The sequence below is a fragment of the Phascolarctos cinereus genome, unplaced genomic scaffold (genome assembly GCF_003287225.1).
Source record: "Phascolarctos cinereus isolate Bilbo 61053 unplaced genomic scaffold, phaCin_HiC Scaffold_1;HRSCAF=81, whole genome shotgun sequence".
NCBI lineage: Eukaryota > Metazoa > Chordata > Mammalia > Diprotodontia > Phascolarctidae > Phascolarctos > Phascolarctos cinereus.
This window is the reverse complement of record NW_027555514.1, coordinates 201501590-201523699: the sequence shown is the minus strand read 5'-3', so window position 1 is coordinate 201523699 and position 22110 is coordinate 201501590. Positions and strand designations below refer to the sequence as shown.

Below are 22110 nucleotides of genomic sequence, written 5' to 3'. Positions count from 1 at the left end.
GAATTAAGCTCCATGCCCTGACCTCCTCTTCCTCCTTTATGTGCCATGGAGAGAGAGAAGGGGGCAAGACATGTGTCTGGGCTGTGATAAAGCTCAACTATCTACCTTCACCTCACCTGATGGTGCCTTTTTCCTGGTGCAGTGAAGATCCATATCCCAAAATAGCAGAAATTTTCTCAGGTTTCAGCCTACTGCAGTAGCATCATGACATCTCTCTGTGCCACTAGACTAGAGATGTGAGGAAAAGAAGAAATGAAGTAGAACATGTGTGTAGAGGGCTATGTGACACTCTACTAACCTGAGGGAAAGAGCCCAGCATCGAGCTGGGACCAGTTCTTTCCCTTAAGAAGTTACTTTAGACAGAGATCAGTAGTGATGAACCATTAATTGCCCAGCATGGGAGGAGGCAGAGACATTTTGAGATCTTTTCCACCCTCAGATGGGAGAGAGTCCAATGGTGATCAGTAGGAGAAAATGAGGGGAAAAAAAGACTGAAATTGCTAAAGATCTCAGAAGAAAAAAACCTCAAAGACCTTAAGTATTAGCAATAAACCAAAAGTGAAGATATTAATAGAGAGGATTGTAGCCTATAGATCCAGTAAAAGAGTTTAGGCATCTGTGAAAGGAAACTAAAGGGGACAGAGTCAAGATGGCAGAGTAAGAGTCAGCATTTTTGCCTAGTTCTCCCAACATAACTCCTCTAAAACGAAGTAGAAAATGCACAGAAACAAATTCTGTTGGGAAAACCGAGAAAAAGTCACAGTGAGTCATTTTCTAGCCCGGGGCAATTCCGGAAGACAGACAGGTCTGCAGACTCAGGTAGCAGCAGTAATGCCCCAACAGGTGAAAGTGACGGCAGGCTGTGACTGCAACAGTTGCAGTGGGGAGCAGCTCTGCAGCAAAGGATGGTAAGGGGTCTGAACACTTGGATAGAAAGAGATCCTAGGGGACCTCTGTGCTGGTACAGGAACAGGTGCCATCTAGAAGCTTTGTTGCCCATTATTAGCTCTAGGTCAAGGTTCTAGGGTGGAGAGGAGCAGTTGTAGTTGTGAGGGAGCAGAACCCTACCCAAGTAGGGAGCAAGGAATAAGTTTTAGAAGCCTGTGGGGCTCTGAGTCGAAGAACATAGTGGGGACTCAGTTCTAAACTTGTATGTTAGCCTGCAGTGGAATAAACCAGGGTGGGAGACCAAAACCCGAACCTGCAGAGCCTCCTAGCTGGACTGAGTCCCCCAGTATACAGAAATTCAACACATTAACATATCTAAAACTAGGTCAGGATTTTCAGAGCACAAACTAGGAGGGAAATGAAGAATTCTCTCCCTAGATCACACTAATTTGGAAGTAGTGAAAACTTGTAAGTCCTTAGAATGAGCTATGAACGCTGCAGAAGGGCATATAGGACAGAAGTTCAATATAGATATTCCCCCCAACAGGTGAGAAGAACCCAACACAAATATAAAGTCCAAGGTCAATAAGTAGGCTAGAGGGGCAGCTGGGTGGGCCTTGGAGTCAGGAGGACCTCGGTTCAAATGTGACCTCAGATACTTGACACTCACTAGCTGTGTGACCCTGAGCAAGTCACTTAACCATGATTGCCTCACCAAAAAAATGAAAACAACAACAAAGAACCTGACCATAAAAGATTCTACTATGCTGACAGGGCATCTCAAGACACAAACACGAAAGACAAAGACTTGAAAATATCTACAAGCAAGACCTGAAATAAACAAACAAAATAAAACCAAAAACAAATTACACAGAAACTCAATAAGGCTTCCTAAAAGAACTAAAAAAAGATTTTTTAAAAGAGCAGAAAATTGATTTTAAAAATCAAGTAAGAGCAGTAGAGGATAAAGTGGGAGGAAAAGTGAGAGCTATGCAAGAAATTTTAAAAAGAGATTTAACACCTTGGTAAAAGGGGTACAAAAATGCTGACGAAAATAATTCCTTAAAAATCAAAATTGACTGGTAATAGAGTTACAAAACCTCACTGAAGAAAATAATTTCTTAAAAACTGGAATTGGCCAAGTGGAAGCTAATGAACATTAAGAAACAATAAGTAAAACAATAAGTAAAGTAGAAGAAAATGTCAGATATCTCAGGGAAAAGAATTTTTTACCTGGAAAATAGATCAAAGAGAAGTAACTTAAGAATCCCTGTTTGTTGTTATTTTTCAGTCATGTCCAATGCTGTGACCCCATTTGGGGTTTTCTTGGCAAGATACTGGAGTGGTTTGCCATTTGCTTCTCTAGTTCATTTTACAGATGAGGAACTGGAGTAAATAGGGTTAAATGACTTGCTCAGGGTCACACAGCTAGTAAGTGTCTGGGGCCAGATTTGAACTAAGAATTGAAGTTTTTGAATTGTGGTGCTGAAGACTTTTGAGACTCTCTTTGACAGCAAGGAGATCAAATCAGTCAGTGCTTAAAGAAATCAATTCAAAGTATTGACTGGAAGGACAAATACTGACAAATATTTAAATACTTTGGCCACATAATGAGAAGATATTGGAAAAAGACCCTGATGTTGGGAAATATTGAAGGCAAAAGGAGAAGGGGGTGGCAGAGGATGAAATGGATAGATAGTGTCATGGAAGCAACAAACATGAGCTTGAATAGACTTCAGGAGAAAATAGAGGCTAGGAGGGCCTGCTATGCTATAGAAGAGTTGGACAATGACTGAACAACTGAACAACAACAAATATAAACTGTTTGAAAACTAGGTAAAGAACAAGTCCTACCAAATCCTTTCAATGACACAAATATATTTTAATTTCAGAACAGAAATTTCAACCAAATTAATTCTTGATTTATAATTACTAATGGCAGTGTTTAAATCTCATTTTCCCCAGGCTTTCAGTTAGCTCATCTTCGAAAAGTTTATGGTGGCAATCCCAGTTCCCCATAACTTTATTTATTTTTTCAAATAACCCAAAGAGCCAAATCAGTTGCTTTTATTTTCTTAACATAATCCTACTAGTGTACTAAAAGGGAAGATAAAGGGCACATCTCTCCTTACCCTGAAGCGTTTTAGTTGTAACCCAGACAGGAAAAGCTACTTAGTAATTTTTTTTTTACCAAGACCTTTAGCGTAGCTGTTTAAACCAGACCAAAAAACCAGTGTTTTCTCTATCAATAAATTAGTTAATATGTATGTTAAATTTTTACTTCACAGTCTTATGAAATTTCTCTTGTAATCTTTATTGTTTGGGGAAGGGAGTATGTTGATTGGGGGAGACATACAGTACTTGTCAAAGAGGCATTTCACTAAAAATTCCTCAAATCTTATCAAAACCCTTCTTCAGACCTCCTTTTTCCAAACTCTAAAACCCTTTACTTTCAAACCCTCCACACCTTCAGTGCAAACAGACCCCAGTTTTCCTTTAATTCTGTCTATTCTTATTTCATTCCTACTTGCTTAAACTTTCTTATCTCCTTCCTTTTTATATCACTTCAGTGGACTTTGATTAAAGCACTTCAAAACTGCCCCTTCCATATTCTGATCTGACACTTCTCTTGTTTTTTTTTTCTATTTGCTTAATTCCTCTAGCCTTTATTTCCTAATCATATCCAATCTATAGACTTAATCTTCATTATTCAGCAGCAGGTGGCACAGTTGATAGATTGCTGGGCCTGGGGTCAGGAAGACTCAGAAGTGTCTGATCTCAGACACTAGCTCTGTGACTCTGGGGAAGTCGCTTAACTCCATTTGCTTCAATTTTTCATCTATAAAATGAGTTGGAGAAGGAAATGGCAAACCACTCCAGTGTCTTTGTCAGGAAAACCACAAATGGGGGTCACAAAGAGTTGGGCACAACTAATCAACTAAATGACAACAACAAAATGAATTTTCCTTTACACTTTAGTACAAGTTTTTATTACAGAAAACCAATTAATTGCAATACTGTCATATTTTGGGGTTCTTACTTTAGGGATTTTAAGTTACACTGATGATGACATTGGTCATAGCCAAAATATTATAAATTGTTTTATTTATATGTATGTCTGTTCATAATTGCTCTTATTTGTTAAATTATATATTCAATAATTTTAATATTTATTTAAATAGATAATTGTTAATGGGAAAGGAGTTTTCTGTAGTTCATTGAATAATGTTTATAAATTAAAGTGGAGTTCAAACTAACTGGTTAATTTTAGAGAAGAAACTTTTAAGTTTTGGGGGCAGCTAGGTGGCACAGTGGATAGAGCTCTGGCCTTGAAGTCAGGAGGACCTGAGTTCAAATCTAGGCCCAGACACTTAAAAAAACAATAGCTGTGTGTTCTCCAGCAAGTCACTTAACCCCAATCACCTTACCAAAAAGCAAAAAGAAAAAAAGAAAAAAAAAGAAAACCAAAACTAAAAATCAAAAATGGGGTCATGAAGAGTCAGACACAACTAATTAACTAAAAAACAACAAAAAAATTACAAGTCTATTAAGCAGTAATAAATGATCAAAATATACCTTTAGGTCACTATAGACAACAAGAGGATAAACATAAATATATAGTTAAGAACTCAAATAGCTGACTGAAGTTGGAGTAACTGACGAGTGTGTGGTCAGACTCAGTAGTACCTGTTTAAGTATGTGTATGAGGGAATTATGCATGCTCTCCATTGAGTCTGTTGGAAAGACATACTAACTTAGAGTTTTGATATAATAATTTTAATCTTTTTTCCCCCCATATAAGGTCAATAAGGGGGCATTTCCTGCAGTGTTAGTATTTAAATTGGAACAAATCATTGATTATCTGGAAACTCTGAATTTTTCTTTTATCTAATGAACTTTTTTCCTCTCATTGATATTCCAGGTTTTCAGAGTTTTTCATTTTATGAATTAAAAAGTATTACAAATAACTTTAATGAGCACCCTATATCAGCTGGTGGAAACAAAATGGGAGAAGGAGGCTTTGGAGTTGTATATAAAGGCTGTATCAATAACAGAACCGTGGCAGTGAAGAAACTTACAAATGTAAGTTATCATTCCCTGTAAGAGAAATTAGATGGTCATTTTGTAACGAGATTGTTTTTTTTTTTTAAAGATTGGGTCTCCCTTTTTTGCATAGTCTAGAAATACAGCAGCCAACTCACAGGCCAATCCTCCTGCTGATTGACATGGAAACTTTGACCTGCTCAGTTGCCAGTCTGAGTTGTTTCACTCCCTCCTTAGGCAGTCTACTGGCCTCCCACTTGGAAGGGCAAACCATAATAGTGCTTTTATTATGCGTTATCCCTATTGTAACTCAGTTAGCTTTTCCCTATTGTAACTCAAAACTCCTAAATTTAAGCAATCCACCAGCCTCAGAGTCTTACAGACCCCACCATGCCCAGAAAAGTAACAGTTTTAGACAATCATTTTGTTCATTGCATTGGAGTAAGTTGAAAGCAATGTTTACTTTTACTCACTTGAGTAAGCATTACCCGAAACCTTACTTTATGTATGCTAGGCAGTGTGGTATAGGAAAGGGTGCTGGACTTGAAGTCAGGAGAATTAGGTTCACATCTGGCTTCAACATTTATTATTTCTCTATCACTTTACATCTTAAGAAAGTAATATTTGCATTTCCTGTTGTTGTGAGGAAAGTGCTTTGTAAACCTTAAAGCACAATGTAAATATGAGTTGTTTCTGTAACTAAAATGATAAGAAAAAAGTAATTATTCTGACATAAGTAGACTTATTCAAGATTGGAAAAAACACTTTAAAAATTTAAAAAGATAATTGTTAACATCTGTGCAGTATTTTATGATTTCTTCTTTGCTCACCAATATAATGATTTGTGGTTTCATCACTGTGATTGTAGCCAGGTCCCCTTCTCCTCTTTCCCCACATCAAAATCACCCTCTATCACTCTAGTGATGAGTTTCTTCTAATTTAAATAGGTGACACTTTTCAGACAACAGAGATGTAGTCCATCTGTCCATCTTTCCCTATAGGAGGAACTTCAAGTTTTGGGGGCAGCTAGGTGCCACAGTGGATGGAGTGCTGGCCCTGGAGCCAGGAAGATCTGAGTTCTAATCCAGCCTCTGACACTTAACTAGCTGTGTGACCCTGGGCAAGTCATTTAACCCTGTTTGCCTCAGTTTCCTCATCTGTAAAATGAGCTGGAGAAGGAAATGGCAAATTGCCAGTATCTTTGCCAAGAAAACCAAACCAAAAATAAAAAATGGGGTCATGAAGAGTCAGACACAATTAATTAACTAAAAAACAACAAAAAATTGAAGGTCTATTAAGTAGTAATAAGTTATCCAAAGATACCTCTCTCTGTACACTTAATATACTTCTCATATATATATATAATATATATATATATATATATTTAATATACTTAAAACCTTTCCAGTTTAGTAGGACCTATCAAAGCTTATGTTTTTCTGTCACAGTTTTCAAGAATCCAAAATCCCCTCCACATCATTATGAGGCATTAGAGTATTATTTTTGTGGAAGATGTCATGTTTTTTATATATAAGAACAATTTTAAACAGACTAATTGTCTTACTAACTTGTACTATCACAACTCAGAAGAAGCAGACAGAATGCATTAAGGAAGTTAAAGATTATAGTTTTAGTTGTGGATAAACTTAATTCACAGCCTAATGATCTTTATCCATAGGTCACATTATTAAAGTTAAAAGAACTAGAATTCATTCTTGGGTGTAGTGGCACATTCTTGACATTATCTCTGGCTCATTAATGGCTGTCTTCCACTTCACTTTATTATTATACATTTATAGAACAGCAACATTTCCATGATAAACATAAAGCTGTAAGCAAATCTGGGTTAATATCTCCAAATGCTTCTTGGGGAACATTTTATAACTGATTGCCCTAAGGCCTACTGGATCTTTTAAAAACATAAATATCTGAGTGATACAATTTTGTCCCTGAGTCAAAACTCTCTGAGAAAAAGTTTGTTCCATAAATATGCTTTCATGTAATTTCCTTAATTGATATTTTATATTCCCCCCCCCCACTCCCACCATACCCCCCAACTAAAAAGCTTTGTGACCTTGGAAAAGTTATTTCACCTGTCTGGGCTTCAGGTATTTGTTTACCTGATAGGGGCTAGACCAGAAACCTCAAGTTTCTTCTAATTATAGGATCTGTGATTTGGTGATATTTTTGTTTTATAGATGGCTGATATGTGTACAGAAGAACTAAAACAACAGTTTGAGCAAGAAATAAAAATTATGGCAGAGTAAGTATTAAAAAGACAATTTTGTAGATGAAAGAACACCAGAAAAAAACCAAACAACCACCACCACCACCAAGCACCAGGAAAAAAAAAAGTGAGTGCTAGAATGAAGTTAGGAGATATAGGTTCTGTAGGAATAGAATGGCTATGACATAATCTGTGTAACCTTATTTAAGGCACATAACTTCTCTGGTTCTCAAATTCTATATGTAAAATGAAAATACAAGCATTAGATGAGATGAACTTTAAAGTCTTTTCTAGCTCTAAAATTCTGTTATTCTCATATCAGTATAACTATAGATAAGTAAATCAGCAAAATATATACACAGTCATATATTTTAAAATAGTATTATGAGAAATTATATAGAATTTCAGTTCTTACCATTATTAGTTATTTTAAGGTACAGAAGGTCCTCAGAATTCCCAAGGACAAGTATCTATAAGTAAGGAGATCACCAAATATCTCTAATAAAGATGTGGAGCTAGGCAAATAAATTTTGACACTGGCTGTGACTCCAACAAGCTACTTAACCCCTCTATACCTCAGTTTTCTCATCTGTAAAATGGGGATAATAAGACCTACTTCACAAGGTTGTTATGAGGATCAAATGAGATAACATAGATTGTGTTTTATAAATCTTCAAGAGCTGTATAAATGCTAGTTATTATTATTGTTATTGTTATTTTTCTTTAGTGTTTTTCTACCTCTTCTAAAAGGACCTCAGGTTCCAGGTTGTTAGGGAACAAATATGAAGGTTCCACTATCCTTGATGACAAAAAAGTAATTAAGGGTTTCTTGTTTTCCATTTTTCTTGTGTTCATCATCCCCTTTCCATTTTCATCCATGGGAAGACTGTTTCTTTATTTTTAAAACAGGTTTTATTCCTAACTGCTTCTCTCAGCTTTATGAAGTGTTATTGTCCATGATAGTCTATCATCATCCTATACTAGATTTTACAGAGCAGTTTATATACTAAATCAGTATTGCCTCTCCTAGCTGTCTTTCTTCATTTGGGAAGTAAGTCAAATGTTTATTTACTAAGGTGCATTATAAGTTCTTTTATCTCTTTATCATTTGTTAATTTACATTTGTTTAACTTGTGGATGAAGTTATTACAGCTGGTGTCCGTTGTCATTTCTGCTGTCCATTTGCCCTTTATTAATTTTCCATAACTTGTTTAAATCAGGACCAGATCTTTTAGAATGTATAACATATATTTTTTCATTGCTTTTTTTTTTCATGTTATAAAATTTTATCTTTGCTCTGACAAATTGATGGTCTGTTACATAGACATCTGCCTTAGGATAACTCACATTAATGTTGAATCTTTTCCTATGTACTAAAATGTAGTCAGTTTCATTCTTTGTGATGTTATTTAATATTTGCCATGTCCAAAGCTTACCAACATTTTTTTTTTGGTGTTTAAACAAGGTGTACATAATATAAATTTGTAAGGCTTCTGTATGATCTTTTTTTTTTCTTTTTTGAGACTAAGTCTCCCTATCTTGCCTCTGTTTGAAGTTCAGAGGCTAATTATGTGCCCAGTCCCACTACTGATTGGCAGTTTTACCTCTGTTTCCAAGTTGGTCCAGTTCACTCCTTTTTAGGCAACTTAGTGGCCCCTCTGCTCTTATGGGCTCATAATATTAATGCTGAACCTACTGTGGACACCCTACCAACTTAGCCCACTACAGCTCAGAACTCAAGTTCAAAAGATCCACCAATTACCAATCCCTAGTAGCAGTTATTACAGGCATGTGCCACCTAGGAAAATCTATAAGTCTTTGGCCTCTCTCATTTCTTTCTTCTGAACCAGACTTTCCCATTTATTTCTTCCATCCTTGCTTTTTCCCACATTTGCATTGAAGTCACCAAGTATTTTGAGTGTATTTTGATTTGATTTGGGAAATCTTAGTAAGTTCTTCATGGAATTTCTTTACCATTTCATCCTCAGTAATTAATGTTGCATCATTTACACTTATTTCATTGGTGGTCTTTCTGTAAAAATAATTAATACTACAATTCATGATGACTTAAAATGTCCCATGAAATAATCTCTCTTGTAGCTTTTGGCCATATGATAAAACCCACTGCTATCTCCTTTGCTTGTCCAGCAAGTGTTTGTGAATCATCCTTTTATTTAGCTTTAACAAAATCAAAAGGGAAAATTAATTTGAGGGGACATTCTTTTTTTTTTTAAATATAAATTTATTTATTTTTAGTTTTCAACATTCACTTCCACAAGTTTTTGAGTTCCAAATTTTTGCCCCATCTCACCCCTCCCCTTACCCCAAGATGGCATGCATTCTGAATATCCCTTCCCCATGTCTGTCCTCTCTTCTATCTCTTCCCCCCTTCTCTTATCCCCTTCCCCTTCTATTTTCCTGTAGGGCAGGATAGACTTCTATACCCCATTTCCTGTATTTCTTATTTCTCAGTAGCATGTGAAAACATTTTTTTTGTATAAACATATGTTTTTAAAACTTTAGGCTTCAAATTTTCTCGCTTCCTCTCTCCCCACCCACCCTCATTGAAAAGGCAAACAACTCAATATAGGTTATACATGTGCAGTTATGCAAAACACTTCCATAGTAGACATGTTGTGAAAAACTAACTCTATTTCCCTTAATCCTATCCTGCCCTCCCATTTATTCTATTCTTTCTTTTGACCCTGTCCCTCCTCAGAAGTATTTCCTTCTGATTACCCGCTTTCCCAATCTGCCCTCCTCTCTATCATCCCCCTGCTCTCTTGTCCCCTTCTCCCCCTATTTTCCTGTAGGGTAAGACAGATTTCCATACCCAATTGAATGTGTATGTTATTCCCTCCTTAAGCCAAATCCTATGAGAATAAGATTCACTCATTCCCTCTCACCTTCCCTTACTTCCCCTCCACTGTAAGAGACTTTTCTTTTCTGTTTTTTTTGTGAGATAATTTACCCCATTCTACCTCTCCCTTTCTTCTTCTCTGAGTATCATCCTCTCTCATCCCTTAATTTTATTCTCCAGATATGACCCCTTAATCTTCAACTCACCCTGTGCCCTCTATCTATCTCTATCTATCTATCTATCTATCTATCTATCTATCATACATATAATTTTTTCCTCAACTACCCTAATACTGACAAAGGTCTCATGAGTTATAAATATCATCTTTCCATGCAGGAATGTAAACAGTTCAATCTTAATAAGTCTCTTATGATTTCTCTTTCCTGTTTACCTCTTCATGTTCCACTTGAGTCCTGTATTTGAAAGTCAAATTTTCTATTCAGCTCTGGTCTTTTCATCAGAATGCTTGAAAGTCCTCTATTTCACTGAATGACCATTTTTTCCCCTGAAGGATTATACTCAGTTTTGCTGGGTAGGTGATTCTTGGTTGTAATCCTATCTCCTTTGCCCTCTGGAATATTATTATTCCATGCCCTGTGGTCCTTTAATGTAGAAGCTGCTAAATCTTGTGTTATCCTGATTGTGTTTCCACAGTACTTGAATTGTTGCTTTCTGGCAGCTTGAAATATTTTCTCCTTGCCCTGGGAACTCTGGAATTTGACTATAATATTCCTAGGAGTTTTCCTTTGGGGATCTCTTTCAGGATTCTTTCAATTTCTATTTTGCCCTCTGGTTCTAACATATCAGGGCAGTTTTCCTTGATAATTTCTTGCAAGATGATGTCTAGGCTCTTTTTTTGATCATGGCTTTCAGATAGTCCAATAATTTTTAAATTCTCTCTCCTGGATCTATTTTCCAGGTCAGTTGTTTTTCCAATGAGATATTTCACATTGTTTTCTAATTTTTTTTCTTTTGGATTTGTTTTACAGTGTCTTGATTTCTCATAAAGTCACTAGCTTCCAATTGCTCTTTCTAATTTTTAAGGAAGTATTTTCTTCAGTAATCTTTTGGACTTCCTTTTCCATTTGGCCAATTTTTCTTTTTAGGGCATTTTTCTCCTCATTGGCTTTTTGGACCTCTTTTGCCATTTGGGTTAGGCTGTTTTTTAAGGTGTTATTTTCTTCAGTATTTTTTTGGGTCTCCTTTAGCAAGCTGTTGACTTGTTTTTCTGATTTTCTTGCATCACTCTCATTTCTCTTCCCAGTTTTTCCTCTACTTCCTTACTTGCTTCTCAAAATCCCTTTTGAGCTCTTCCAAGGCCTGGACTGATTCATATTTTTCTTGGAGGCTTTGGATGTAGGAGCTTTGACTTTGTTGTCTTCTTCTGGTTGTATTTTGATCTTCTTTTTCACCAAAGTAAGATAATATAGTCTGACTCTTTTTGCGCTGCTTGCTCATGATCCCAGCCAATTACTTGAGTTTTAAACTCTTTGTTAAGGTAAGAGTCTGCTTCCAATGTGGAGAGTGTACTGTCCCAAGCTTCGGGGGGTTTGTATAGCTGTTTTCAGAGATACTTGTAGGGACCTGTAAATTTTCAGTTCTTCTAAGGTGGTATGATAAGGGGCGAGGTGTTTACTCCTTTCTGTCCTGTAACTGTGAGGAGGGGCTCCTTTCCACAGCCACTACAAGCTCCTCCATGCCAGCGTTCCTCCTCACCCCAGCACCACCGCCCAGAACTGTGACCCAGATCCAAACACGGGCAAAACAAGAGATTCCTGCCTCAGTACTGGCAAAGAGATTCCTGCAATCCCTCTCTGATCAGCCACTGGATTCCCCCTCAGTCTGTGGGCTGGAAGCTTGGGAAGCAGCTGCCCCTGCCAGGGCCTTGCTCTTGGGGAATGGAGCTGAAACCCTGCCTTCCTCTCTGAGCACCGCAGAAACAGACTTTTCCCACTGACCTTCTAAGTTGTCTTTGGCATTCGGGGATTGAGCAGTCTAGAAACCACCACAGCTGCCCGCGATTCAGTCCTCTGAGGCCTGCTCCAGGTTTGCTGCTGCCTGCGCCTTGGGGGGACATTCTTAAGGGGTGACACAATTCATGGAATTATAAAGAAAGAAATCTAAGGGCCTTCATAGCTGTTTTGGTCAGAAAGGCCGTCAGTATTGTTGGTGATTGTGAATTGTGAAAGATTGGCCCTAATTAGTGGGGGATATGTTGGGGAGAATGTCATAACCAAAACTATGAGTCAGAAGATATTATAAAAGAAATATAGTTTTATATATAGTATACATAAACTATATATAGCATATGTACTATATTTTATGTATCATATGGCATCTTATATATATTTATATACTATAAAAAGAAGTATAGTTTTGTTACTGAAAAGTACGTACATAATGAAAAACACTTCTTATATGGTGGCAAAAGGAGGGTATTTGTATGGACCTGGTTTTTATTATGTAAAGTACTAATAATGTGACCTTAAGCAAGTCACTTGATTTCTTTGAGCCTGTTTGCTCATCTGTAAAATTATAGGGGGTTGTATTCAATGATTTTGAAGGTCTCTTCTAACTCGAAATCCTGTGACCTTTCATTAACTCAATTTGAAACAAAAAAGTTTTTTCATTCAAACTTTTGTCTAGTAGATTTTAGAAGACTTTTTTTAATTGGTAGAAAAGATTTGTTTAAATTAATATTTTTTATTTTAGTATTTTATTTCCCCCTTAATTACATGTAAAAACAATTTTTAATAATCATTTTTAAGATTTTTGAGTTCTAAATTCTCTTACTCCCTCCCATCCCTTCCCCCTTTTTCGAGAAAGTGAGCAATTTGATATAGGTTATACCTGTACAGTCATGCAAAACATTTCAATGTTATGTTATGAAAGAAAACACAGATTTTAAAAAACAAGAAAAATAAAATAAAGAAAAAGTATGATTTTATCTGCATTCAGACTCCACCAGTTCTTTTTCTGGAGATGGATAGCATTTTTCATCATAAGTCCTTCAGACCTGTCTTGGATCATTGTATTGCTCAGAATAGCAAAGTCATTCACAGTTGGTCATTATGCAGTATTGCTAATGTATACAGTGTTTTTCAGGTTCTGCTCATTTAATTTTGCATCAGTTCATGTAAGTCTTGCCAGATTTTCTGAGAGCATCCTGCTCATTGTTTCTTATAGCACAATAGTACTCTGTCATAATCATATACAATAACTTGTTCAGCAGTTCCCCAAATGATGGACATCCCCTCAATTTCTGAATCTTTGCCACCACTAAAAGAACTGCTACAAATATTTTTGTACGTGTAAGTCTTTTTCTTTTCTTTTTTTTAATCTTTGGGTTATAGACCTAATGATAGTATTGCTTGGTCAAAGGGTATGCATGGTTTTTTGGACCTTTGGGTACAGTTCCAAATTGCTCTACAGATTGGTTGAATCAGTATAGAATTTCACCAACAGTGCGATAGTGTCTCAATTTTCCCACATCATCTTTAACATTTGTCATTTTCCTTTTCTCTCATATTAGCCAATCTGTTAGGTGTGGGGTAGTAGTTCAGAGTTGTTTTAATTTGTATTTCTCTAAACAATAATCATGTAGAACATTTTTTATGTGATTATAGATAGCTTTGATTTCTTTGTCTGAAAACTTCCTATTTATATCCTTAGACCATTTATCAATTGAAGAATGACTCTTATTTCTATAAATTTGAAGTTCTCTATGTATTTGAGAAGTGAGGTCTTTATCAAAGAAATTGGTTGTAAAATTTTTTCACAGTTATGATTAACTATGTATTTCCTTCCATCCTTTTTTCCCTGTTTATCCTACCTTCTCTCCTTTCACCCTGTGCATTCTCAAAAGTGTTTTGCTTCTGACTTTTACCTCCCCCAATCTGACTTCCCTTCTGCCATTCCCCTCCACCCCCTTCTCTTATTCCTTTCCTCTCCTACTTTCCTGCAGGGTAAGATAAATTTCTGCACCCAACTGAATGTATGTGTGTTATTCCCTCTTTGAACCATTTCCAAATGAGAGTGAGTTTTACAAGCCCTTTCTGCTTCCCCCATCTGCCCCTCCACTGTAAAAGCTCTTTCATGCCTCTTTTATGTCAGATAATCTAAGCCATTCTACCTCTCCATTTCTCCTTCTCCAGTGTATTCCTCTTTCTCACCCCTTAATTTAATTTTTTTTTTTTAGATAATCATCCCATCATAGTCAACTCACAGCTATCTCTTCTATCAATTTGTACTCCTTCTAACTGCCCTAATAATGAGAAGGATTTTAGGAGTTACAAGTATCATTTTTCCATGTAGAAATGTAAACAGTTTAACTTTATTGAATCCTTTATGATTTCTCTTTCATGTTTACCTTTTTGTCTTTCTCTTGAGTCTTGTATTTTGAAGTAAAATTTTCTGTTCAGCTCTGGTCTTTTCATCAAGAATGCTTGAAAGTCTTCTATTTCATTGAATATCCATTTTTCCTCCTGAAGGGTTTTATACTCAGTTTTGCTGGGTAGATGATTCTTGCTTATAATGCTAGTTCCTTTGCTGTCCAGAATATCATATTCCAAGTGCTCTGATCCTTTGGTGTAGAAACTGCTAAATCTTGTATTATCCTGACTGTGGCTCCATGATATTTGAATTGTTTCTTTTTTGGCTCCTTGCAGTATTTTCTCCTTGACCTGGGAGTTCTGGAATTTGGCTGAAATATTCCTGGCAGTTTTCATTTTGGGATCTCTTTTAGGAGGTGATCAGTGAATTCTTTCAATTTGTGTTTTGCCCTGTGGTTCTAGAATATTAAGGCAGTTTTTCTTGATACTTTTTTGACTGGTGATGTGTAGGCTCTTTTTTTGATCATGGCTTTCAGGTATTCAGTAATTCTTAAATTATCTCTCCTTGATCTATTTTCTAGGTGAGTTGTTTTTTAGTGAGATATTTCAAAATCTTTTATTTTTTCATTCTTTTGATTTTATTTTATTGTTTTTTGATGTCGTATAAAGTCACTAGCTTCCACTTGCCCAATTCTAGTTTTTAAGGAATTACTTTCTTCAGTGAACTTTTGTGCCTCCTTTCAATTTGGCCAGTTCTGCTTTGTAAGGAATTCTTATCTTCAGTAAATTTTGGTATATATTTTTCCATTTGTCCAATTCTCCTTTTCAAGATATTCTTCTCTTCATTGGATTTTTGTGTCTCTTTTGCCATTTAGCTTATTCTGTTTTTTTAGTTGTTATTTTCTTCAGTATTTTTGTTTTTGTGCTTCCTTTACCAAGCTGTTGACGCTTTAAAAAATGATTTTCTTGCATCATTCTCATTTTTCTTCCCAAATTTTCCTCTGCCTCTCTTACTTGATTTTTAAAAATCCTTTTTGAGATCTTTCATGGCCTGAGACCAATTCCTGTTTTTCTTTGAGGCTTTGTATGTAGGAGTCTGGACTTTGGTGTCTTCTTCTGAGTTTGTGCATTGATCTTCTCTTTCACCATAGTAATTTTCTGTTGTCAGGATTTTTTTCTGCTGTTTGCTCATTTTTCCAGCCTGTTTCTTGACTTTTAACTGTATACTAAAGTCAGGGTCTGCTTTTGGGGGTTGGGGGAGCACTGTCCCAAGATTCAGATTTTTAGTGCAGCTATTTTCAGAGGTAATTCTGGGGACCTGTAAGTCTTCTATTCTTCCAAGGTGGTATGAACTAGGGAGAGGTTTTTTCACTACTCTCCTGGCTTGTGCTGTGGTCTGTGGGCGACCACAAGCACTCCCAGCTCCCCTGCTGCTGCAAGCTCTGATGTGTTAGTAGTGCTCCTCCTTGCCCTGGACTGAGACCCAGAACTGAGACCCACATCCAGGTGTGGGCAGTGTAACAGAGTCCTGCTCCCCTCACCCCTGTACCTGCAAAGGGACCCCTATAATCTCCTGACCTGTCTGACTCATATCTGTGAGCTGGGAGGTTCAGAAACTGCCACTGCCACTGATGAGTCAGTTGTCCCCAGTGCCTACTGTTGCCTTGCTGCAGTGCAGCCTGTGTTAGACTACATTCCACTTTCACCTTGGTACAACAGACCTTTCCTGCCAACCTTATAAGTTGTCTTGTGCTGAAAAATTGTTTCACCCCAACCTTTTGTGGGTTTTACTGCTCCAAAATTTGTTTTGATTCATTATTTAAAATTATTTGGAGGGATTTAGGGGAGAGTTCAGGCAAGTCCTTGCCTTTTCTCCACCATCTTGGCTCTGCCTCTCTCTGATAAGTATTTTTAATATTGGTGCTTTTCATTTGTTTGGGGTTGGCGAAAATGTTTGTGATCAAAGGTTTTAAATAATTCCACAGTCTTACTTATATTCATTATGAAGAAGAAAGCTAAGCGAAGATAACATCACAGTCTCTGTCTAAATGGTCATAATTTCCAAGTTAATGTATCTTGAAGAACTTTTGCTTCAAAATGCAAAATAGAACTGTGTTATTTATATTATTGAATTATTGCCTACTAAAAAAGTAGAAGAATCTTCAAATGTAAATAATTGTGAGGTTTAATTTGTTTTATTGATATTTATATCATAATAAATTATTAAAAAAGAAAAGGGACTGGGTGTTATGGTACATGTCTCTCTAATCCCAGCTACCAGTGAGACTGAGGCTAGTGGAACTCTTGAGCTTCGGAGTTGTGAGCTGCAGTTGGCTAATACAATTGGGTTGATCAAATATTATGAGCTCCTGGATGGGGGCGGGAGAGAATGCTACCAGATTGTCTGAGGAGGGGCAAACCAACCTAGGTCATAAACAGAACAGGTCAGAGTTCCTCTGCCAGTCACTAAGTAGAGGCCCATGAGTCACCTTTGCATTTCCACATGGGTCAGATAGGAGGACCCAGTCTTAAAAAAATAAAAAAGAGAAAGAAAATAAAAGGAAAGAAACTGATAACAGTATTGAGAAAGTAAAAATAAGAAAGTTGAACCTCTTCTTTAGCTGTCTGTTTTTTTATTGTTGTTATTCAGTTGTTTAGTTGTATCCAACTCTACATAATCCCATGGACTTTGCCATTGGGATCTTCATGGTAAAGATAAAGGAGTAGATTGCCATTTCCTTCTCCAGTGTGTCCCCATTGTACAAAAGAGAAACTGAGGAAAATAGGGGTTAAATGACTTGCCCAGGGTCACACAGCTAGCAAGTGTCTGAGGTCAAATTTGAACTCAGATCTTCCCAACTCCAGGCCTGGTGCTCTATCTACTGTACTACCTAGCTGCCCTGTTTTATAGCTAACCTTAAAAATTTTCCAGCTTTGAGCTGAACTTAATTATTTAAGATTTCAAACACTGAATTCCTTTAAAAAATTATTTGCCACAGGTGTCAACATGAAAACCTAGTGGAACTACTTGGCTTCTCAAGTGATAATGACAGCTTCTGCTTGGTATATGTCTATATGCCTAATGGTTCGTTGCTTGACAGACTATCTTGTCTGGTAAGTTTCTTAGTAAGTTGTTTTGTAATAAACAAAAACAGGTACTGTGACATTTTAATTTGTGATGTATGCTAATTTTATACTTTGCTTCTTACCCACATTCTATTCATATTTTCCTTCTGTCCTCTTAAAGTTCAATGAATCTAGCATCTCCCTGTATCTGGACTCCCCACAATACAGTGTACAACATTCTATGCTATTTTTGCCTGTGTCTGAGTATAAATGTACCATAGAGCTCTTTAATGCTCTAGAGGACTTTTTTGAGGTCTTTTAACATTTTGTATGTGGTAATGTAGCACCTTGATTGTTCATTTTCATTCCTAGCTTTGTTACATGGTAAGACGAACTCCTTTATTAATGATTCATTTTTGATGATATACCTCTATGCTAAGAAGCATTGTAATATAGTGCCTAGTCTCAGAGTCAGAACAACTTAGGTCAAGCTACCACTTCTGCAAAATACTAGCTATGTGACCCTGAGCAATGCACTTAAGCCTCTTAGTGTCCCAGGCACTCACCCAGCAGAGGTGCCTGTAAAAAGGGCATTATGAAGCAATTAGAAGATGACATGGAAGGGGGAAGTATAAGCTGCCTTGGCCATATGTGTTACCTTTGTGTATCCTCTGCTAGTGAACTCTGTAGGCATTTGTTCTTTGTATTTTTGTAGGAAAATGTACCCCAGGTTTGTGGGAAAGATGCTGTATTTATTTTTCCTGTGCCATTTCAATTGTCTTTGCCTTGAGTTAATTATGCCCTCTGTCTGACTAAAGTCAGTGTAACCATGCCAGTTGGCGACTCGTGAACAATTCATCAGTCAACAAGCATTTATTGTTTATGATGTGTCAGATACAATGCTAGGAACTAGAGATACAAATACAGTAAATGAGAACATCTCTAATGATAAGGAGGTTTTATTTTAATGGGGGAGGCAAAGGACATAATAGAAGTATATGCAAGTATATACAGGGAATGATTGAATATAAAAGGCAGTTTGAGAGAGGACCCTAGCAGTTGAGGGTATCAGGAAAGGCTTGATGTAAGAGATGGTGCTTGAACTGTACCTTGAAGGAAGAGAGGGATTCTTTAAGATGGAGGTGAAAAGGGAATGGATTATAAATATAATAGATAGTGAAAAGGCATGAACATGAAGGATGGAGTGCCACATATAAAGAATAGAGAGATGGCCAGTTTGGGTGGACTGTACAATATGGAAGGGGGAGTAAGGAGACTGGAAGTATATGTTATGATAAAGCTGTAAAGTACTTTAAAAGCTAAATGGAGGAGTTTACATTTGATTCTTGAGGTAATAAGCCACTGCAATTTATTGAGTAGGGGAGTGATGTCTACAGATCTACACTTAAAGAAAATGACTTTGGCAGTTGTGTGGAGGATAGATTGAATTGGAGACAAATGTGAAGTAAGAATAGTAATTTGGAAGCTGCTAAAATAATCCAGGCAAGAGATGTAATAAAGGCCTGAAATAAGGTAATAGCTTTGTGAGTAAAGAGAAGGGATAGGTGCTAAGGAGTTGTAGTGGAGGTAAAAACAGCAAGATTTGGAAAATGATTTATGTGGAGTGAGGGAGAACAAGGAGTTGAGGAATGTTGCCAAGATTATGACAGGAAGAACAGTGGTGCTTTTGATGGAAATATAGAAGTTTAGAAGAGAGATGTACATGGGGGAAAAGGCAGTTTTGTTTTGGTCTTGTTGACATTTAGATGTCTCTGGGACATCCAGTTTGAAATATCCAATAAATCTTTGTTTTTAATACTTGTTTATGATTATGTTAGTTGTTTTCCTAATTTTGAACCATCCTGGAGACAACCTAGGACCCTGAGACTAAGAGCTTTCAGCCAAGTGCCCTCAGACATTGTCCTCAGAAGAAACCATTGGGAACGTGCAACTTGTCAGTTGATAGTTGCTCCAATTACTACTGGAAGCAGTCACTACTGAAGTTACAGTCACTACTGAAGAACTAAAAAGAAAGTTCTTGGCCACCAAATTCCTTGGTACTGTTGGTACTTGGTCCAATATCAGAAATGGCTATGATTTCATTTGTGGAAATTACATTAAAGAATAAGCATTACCTTTTCTACTGTATCCTGAGGACCTTGAGACCTTGCCATCTGACTTGAAAAGCCAGAACTTTCCATATGTATGGTCTGCACCCTTAGAATGTAGGCTCTTTAGAAATAGGGACTATCTTACTTTTCTGTTTGCATTTCCAGTACTTAGCAATGGTGCTTTGCTTAGTAAGCTCTTAACAAATGCTTCATTCATTCATTCATTCATTCATTGAATGATGAGGGATAGAAGCTAATGTGATTACTCTGTACTCTTTCCCTGACCAGCCATTATGCTCTGGCAGGATTGCACAAGCCTACCCAAAGGTTTGCAGCAGAACACAACTTTATCTCCACTTCCAACCTCTTCTGCAGAAAGCAGTAAATGGGCTTTGCCTGGAACTATAGCATGGCAATAGGCTGTGTTGCAACAGTTGGAGAACTAAGGAATAGTGGGAATTGGGGAATGGTGCCAATGTGTATGGGATTCCACCAGGCTTGAAAGAAAGAAGACTTGTATTCAGCTGAGGAGAGACCTGTGGCAGTCACTTGGGACAGAGATGGAAGATGGTAGAAAATGAATTCACCAGCATGGGAAAAGGCTAGGACAGCTTCAAGGTCCAGCCTTCAGGGAAACCACTATCAAAGGGGCAAGAGTCATACAGTGAGCAAAAAAGAGAAAAGAATGAAATTGCCAAACATCTCAGTAGGAAAAAAACTCTGTTAAGGACCTTGGGCAGATACACCAACAGGATCCTGTAGATTCCTGAGAGAACATGGAACCACAGAAGGATGTTCTCAAATAGTTAAGGAGGAATAAGAAACATGAAACCAGAGTTTATGGCCTGCACAGCAGAAATAATTAGAAATATAGAAAAAAATTTAAACCTATAATGACAAATCTTACTAAAGAAGCAAAAGAGAGAAAAGTTGATTGGAAATGCAGATATACAGAAATGAAGGAGAAATACATAAACTGGAAACTAAATTGTTGTTTATCCTTCATTTTCAAAGAGGACCAATGACATCACAGGTGATATCTTGACTTGCACATGAATCAAATTTAAGTGAGAAAGAGTTGCACAAAGTCATCAGCCTCACTCTCCCAGAGTCATGGAAATTCAGTGGCAAGACAAAAATCAAGACAGTTGGCAATGGTCCATGATGCAGTGGATGACCTTGTTGTCTTTGATGTCTAATTAAATAAGAAGTACTCCACAGTGCCTGCTTCAGCTGCCTTCATCGCTATTGAAACAAATTTTCTCATCTACCTATTCTGCCGAGGGAAGTCTTCAGACGCTTGGGGTAGACATCCCTCTAACTCACCAGTGGGTTTGAGGCCTGATAGTTTTATGAGGGTGTGGCCACTGTACATGCCATAGCTTCTTGGAATCACAAGTAAGAGTTGAGTAGCAAGTGGACACCAAAGGTGGACAAGCAACCCTTAAAAGGGCTTGGTAAGCCCTCATACCCAAGGTGCTAGTCCTCCTTGAACATCCCATGCATCCCTAAATAAAACTAAAGTAAATAAAATATTGAAATAATAAATAGAACTAAAAGCTGGCTGTTTGAAAAGGCTAATCAAATTCATAAACCTATAGCCATCTTGATTAAAAAAAGTGGCAGAAAATCAAGTCAGCAAAATAGCCACCAAGGAGAAATAACAAAACCAGAACAAAAAGAATTATTAGAACCTACTATGCACAGTTCTATGTTAACGAAACTGAGAACACAGAAGAAATAGAGGAATACCTTCAAAAATATAAAATACTCAAACTAAATTGCATACCAAATACATATCTTTAAAAATTCTATCTCAGAAAAAGAAATAGAACTAGCTATAAGAAATTGCCAAGTAAAAACTCCTGGTCCTGAGTGAGAGTTCACTGGAGAATTCTGTCAAACTTACAATAATTAAGACCAGTGCTACAAAAATCTTCTCAAAAATTGAGAAATAAAGCCATCTACTAGCCTCCTTTTCTCCAGAGAGAAAAGTATAAATGGGGAAAAATACGATGGAGGAAAATATACAGTTAGTAATCATAACTGTGAATGTGAATGGGATGAACTCTCCTATGAAACAGAAGTAGATAGCAGAGTGAATTAAAAACTAAAATCCTATAATATGTTGTTTACAAGAAACACATTTGAAGCAGAGAGATACACACAGAGTAAAGGTAAAAGGCTGGAATAGAATATGTTGTGCTTCAGGTGAAGTAAAAAACAAAAGCAGAGGTAGCAATCCTGACTTCACCCAAAGCAAAAGCACAACTAGATATAATTAAAAGAGATAAGGAAGGAAGCAACATCTTGCTAAAAGGTACCATATATAATGTAGTAATATCAATACTAAACTAATATGCACCAAGTGGTATAGCATGCAGATTCTTAGAGGGGAAGTTAATTGAATTACAGAAGGAAACAGCAAAACTATACTACTGGGGGACCTTAACCCCCCCATCCCCCAGAACTACATAAATCTACCCACAAAATAAACAAGAAAGAGGTTAAGGAGGTGAATAGAATTTTAGAAAAGTTAGATATGATAGACCTCTGGAGAAAATTGAATAGAGATAGAAAGGA

General features: G+C 36.9%; 1 protein-coding gene across 4 annotated transcripts in view; it reads left to right on the top strand.

Moving 5' to 3' along the window:
• Positions 1-22110, top strand: part of IRAK4 (interleukin 1 receptor associated kinase 4) — a 73818-nt gene that overhangs the window by 26358 nt on the left and 25350 nt on the right. For all 4 annotated transcript variants that reach the window (XM_020973729.2, XM_020973727.2, XM_020973728.2 and 1 more), the window contains 3 exons: positions 4811-4971; positions 7131-7195; positions 17350-17464. In XM_020973729.2, the coding sequence (XP_020829388.1) occupies positions 4811-4971; positions 7131-7195; positions 17350-17464 (341 nt within the window). The remainder of the gene's footprint in view (positions 1-4810; positions 4972-7130; positions 7196-17349; positions 17465-22110) is intronic.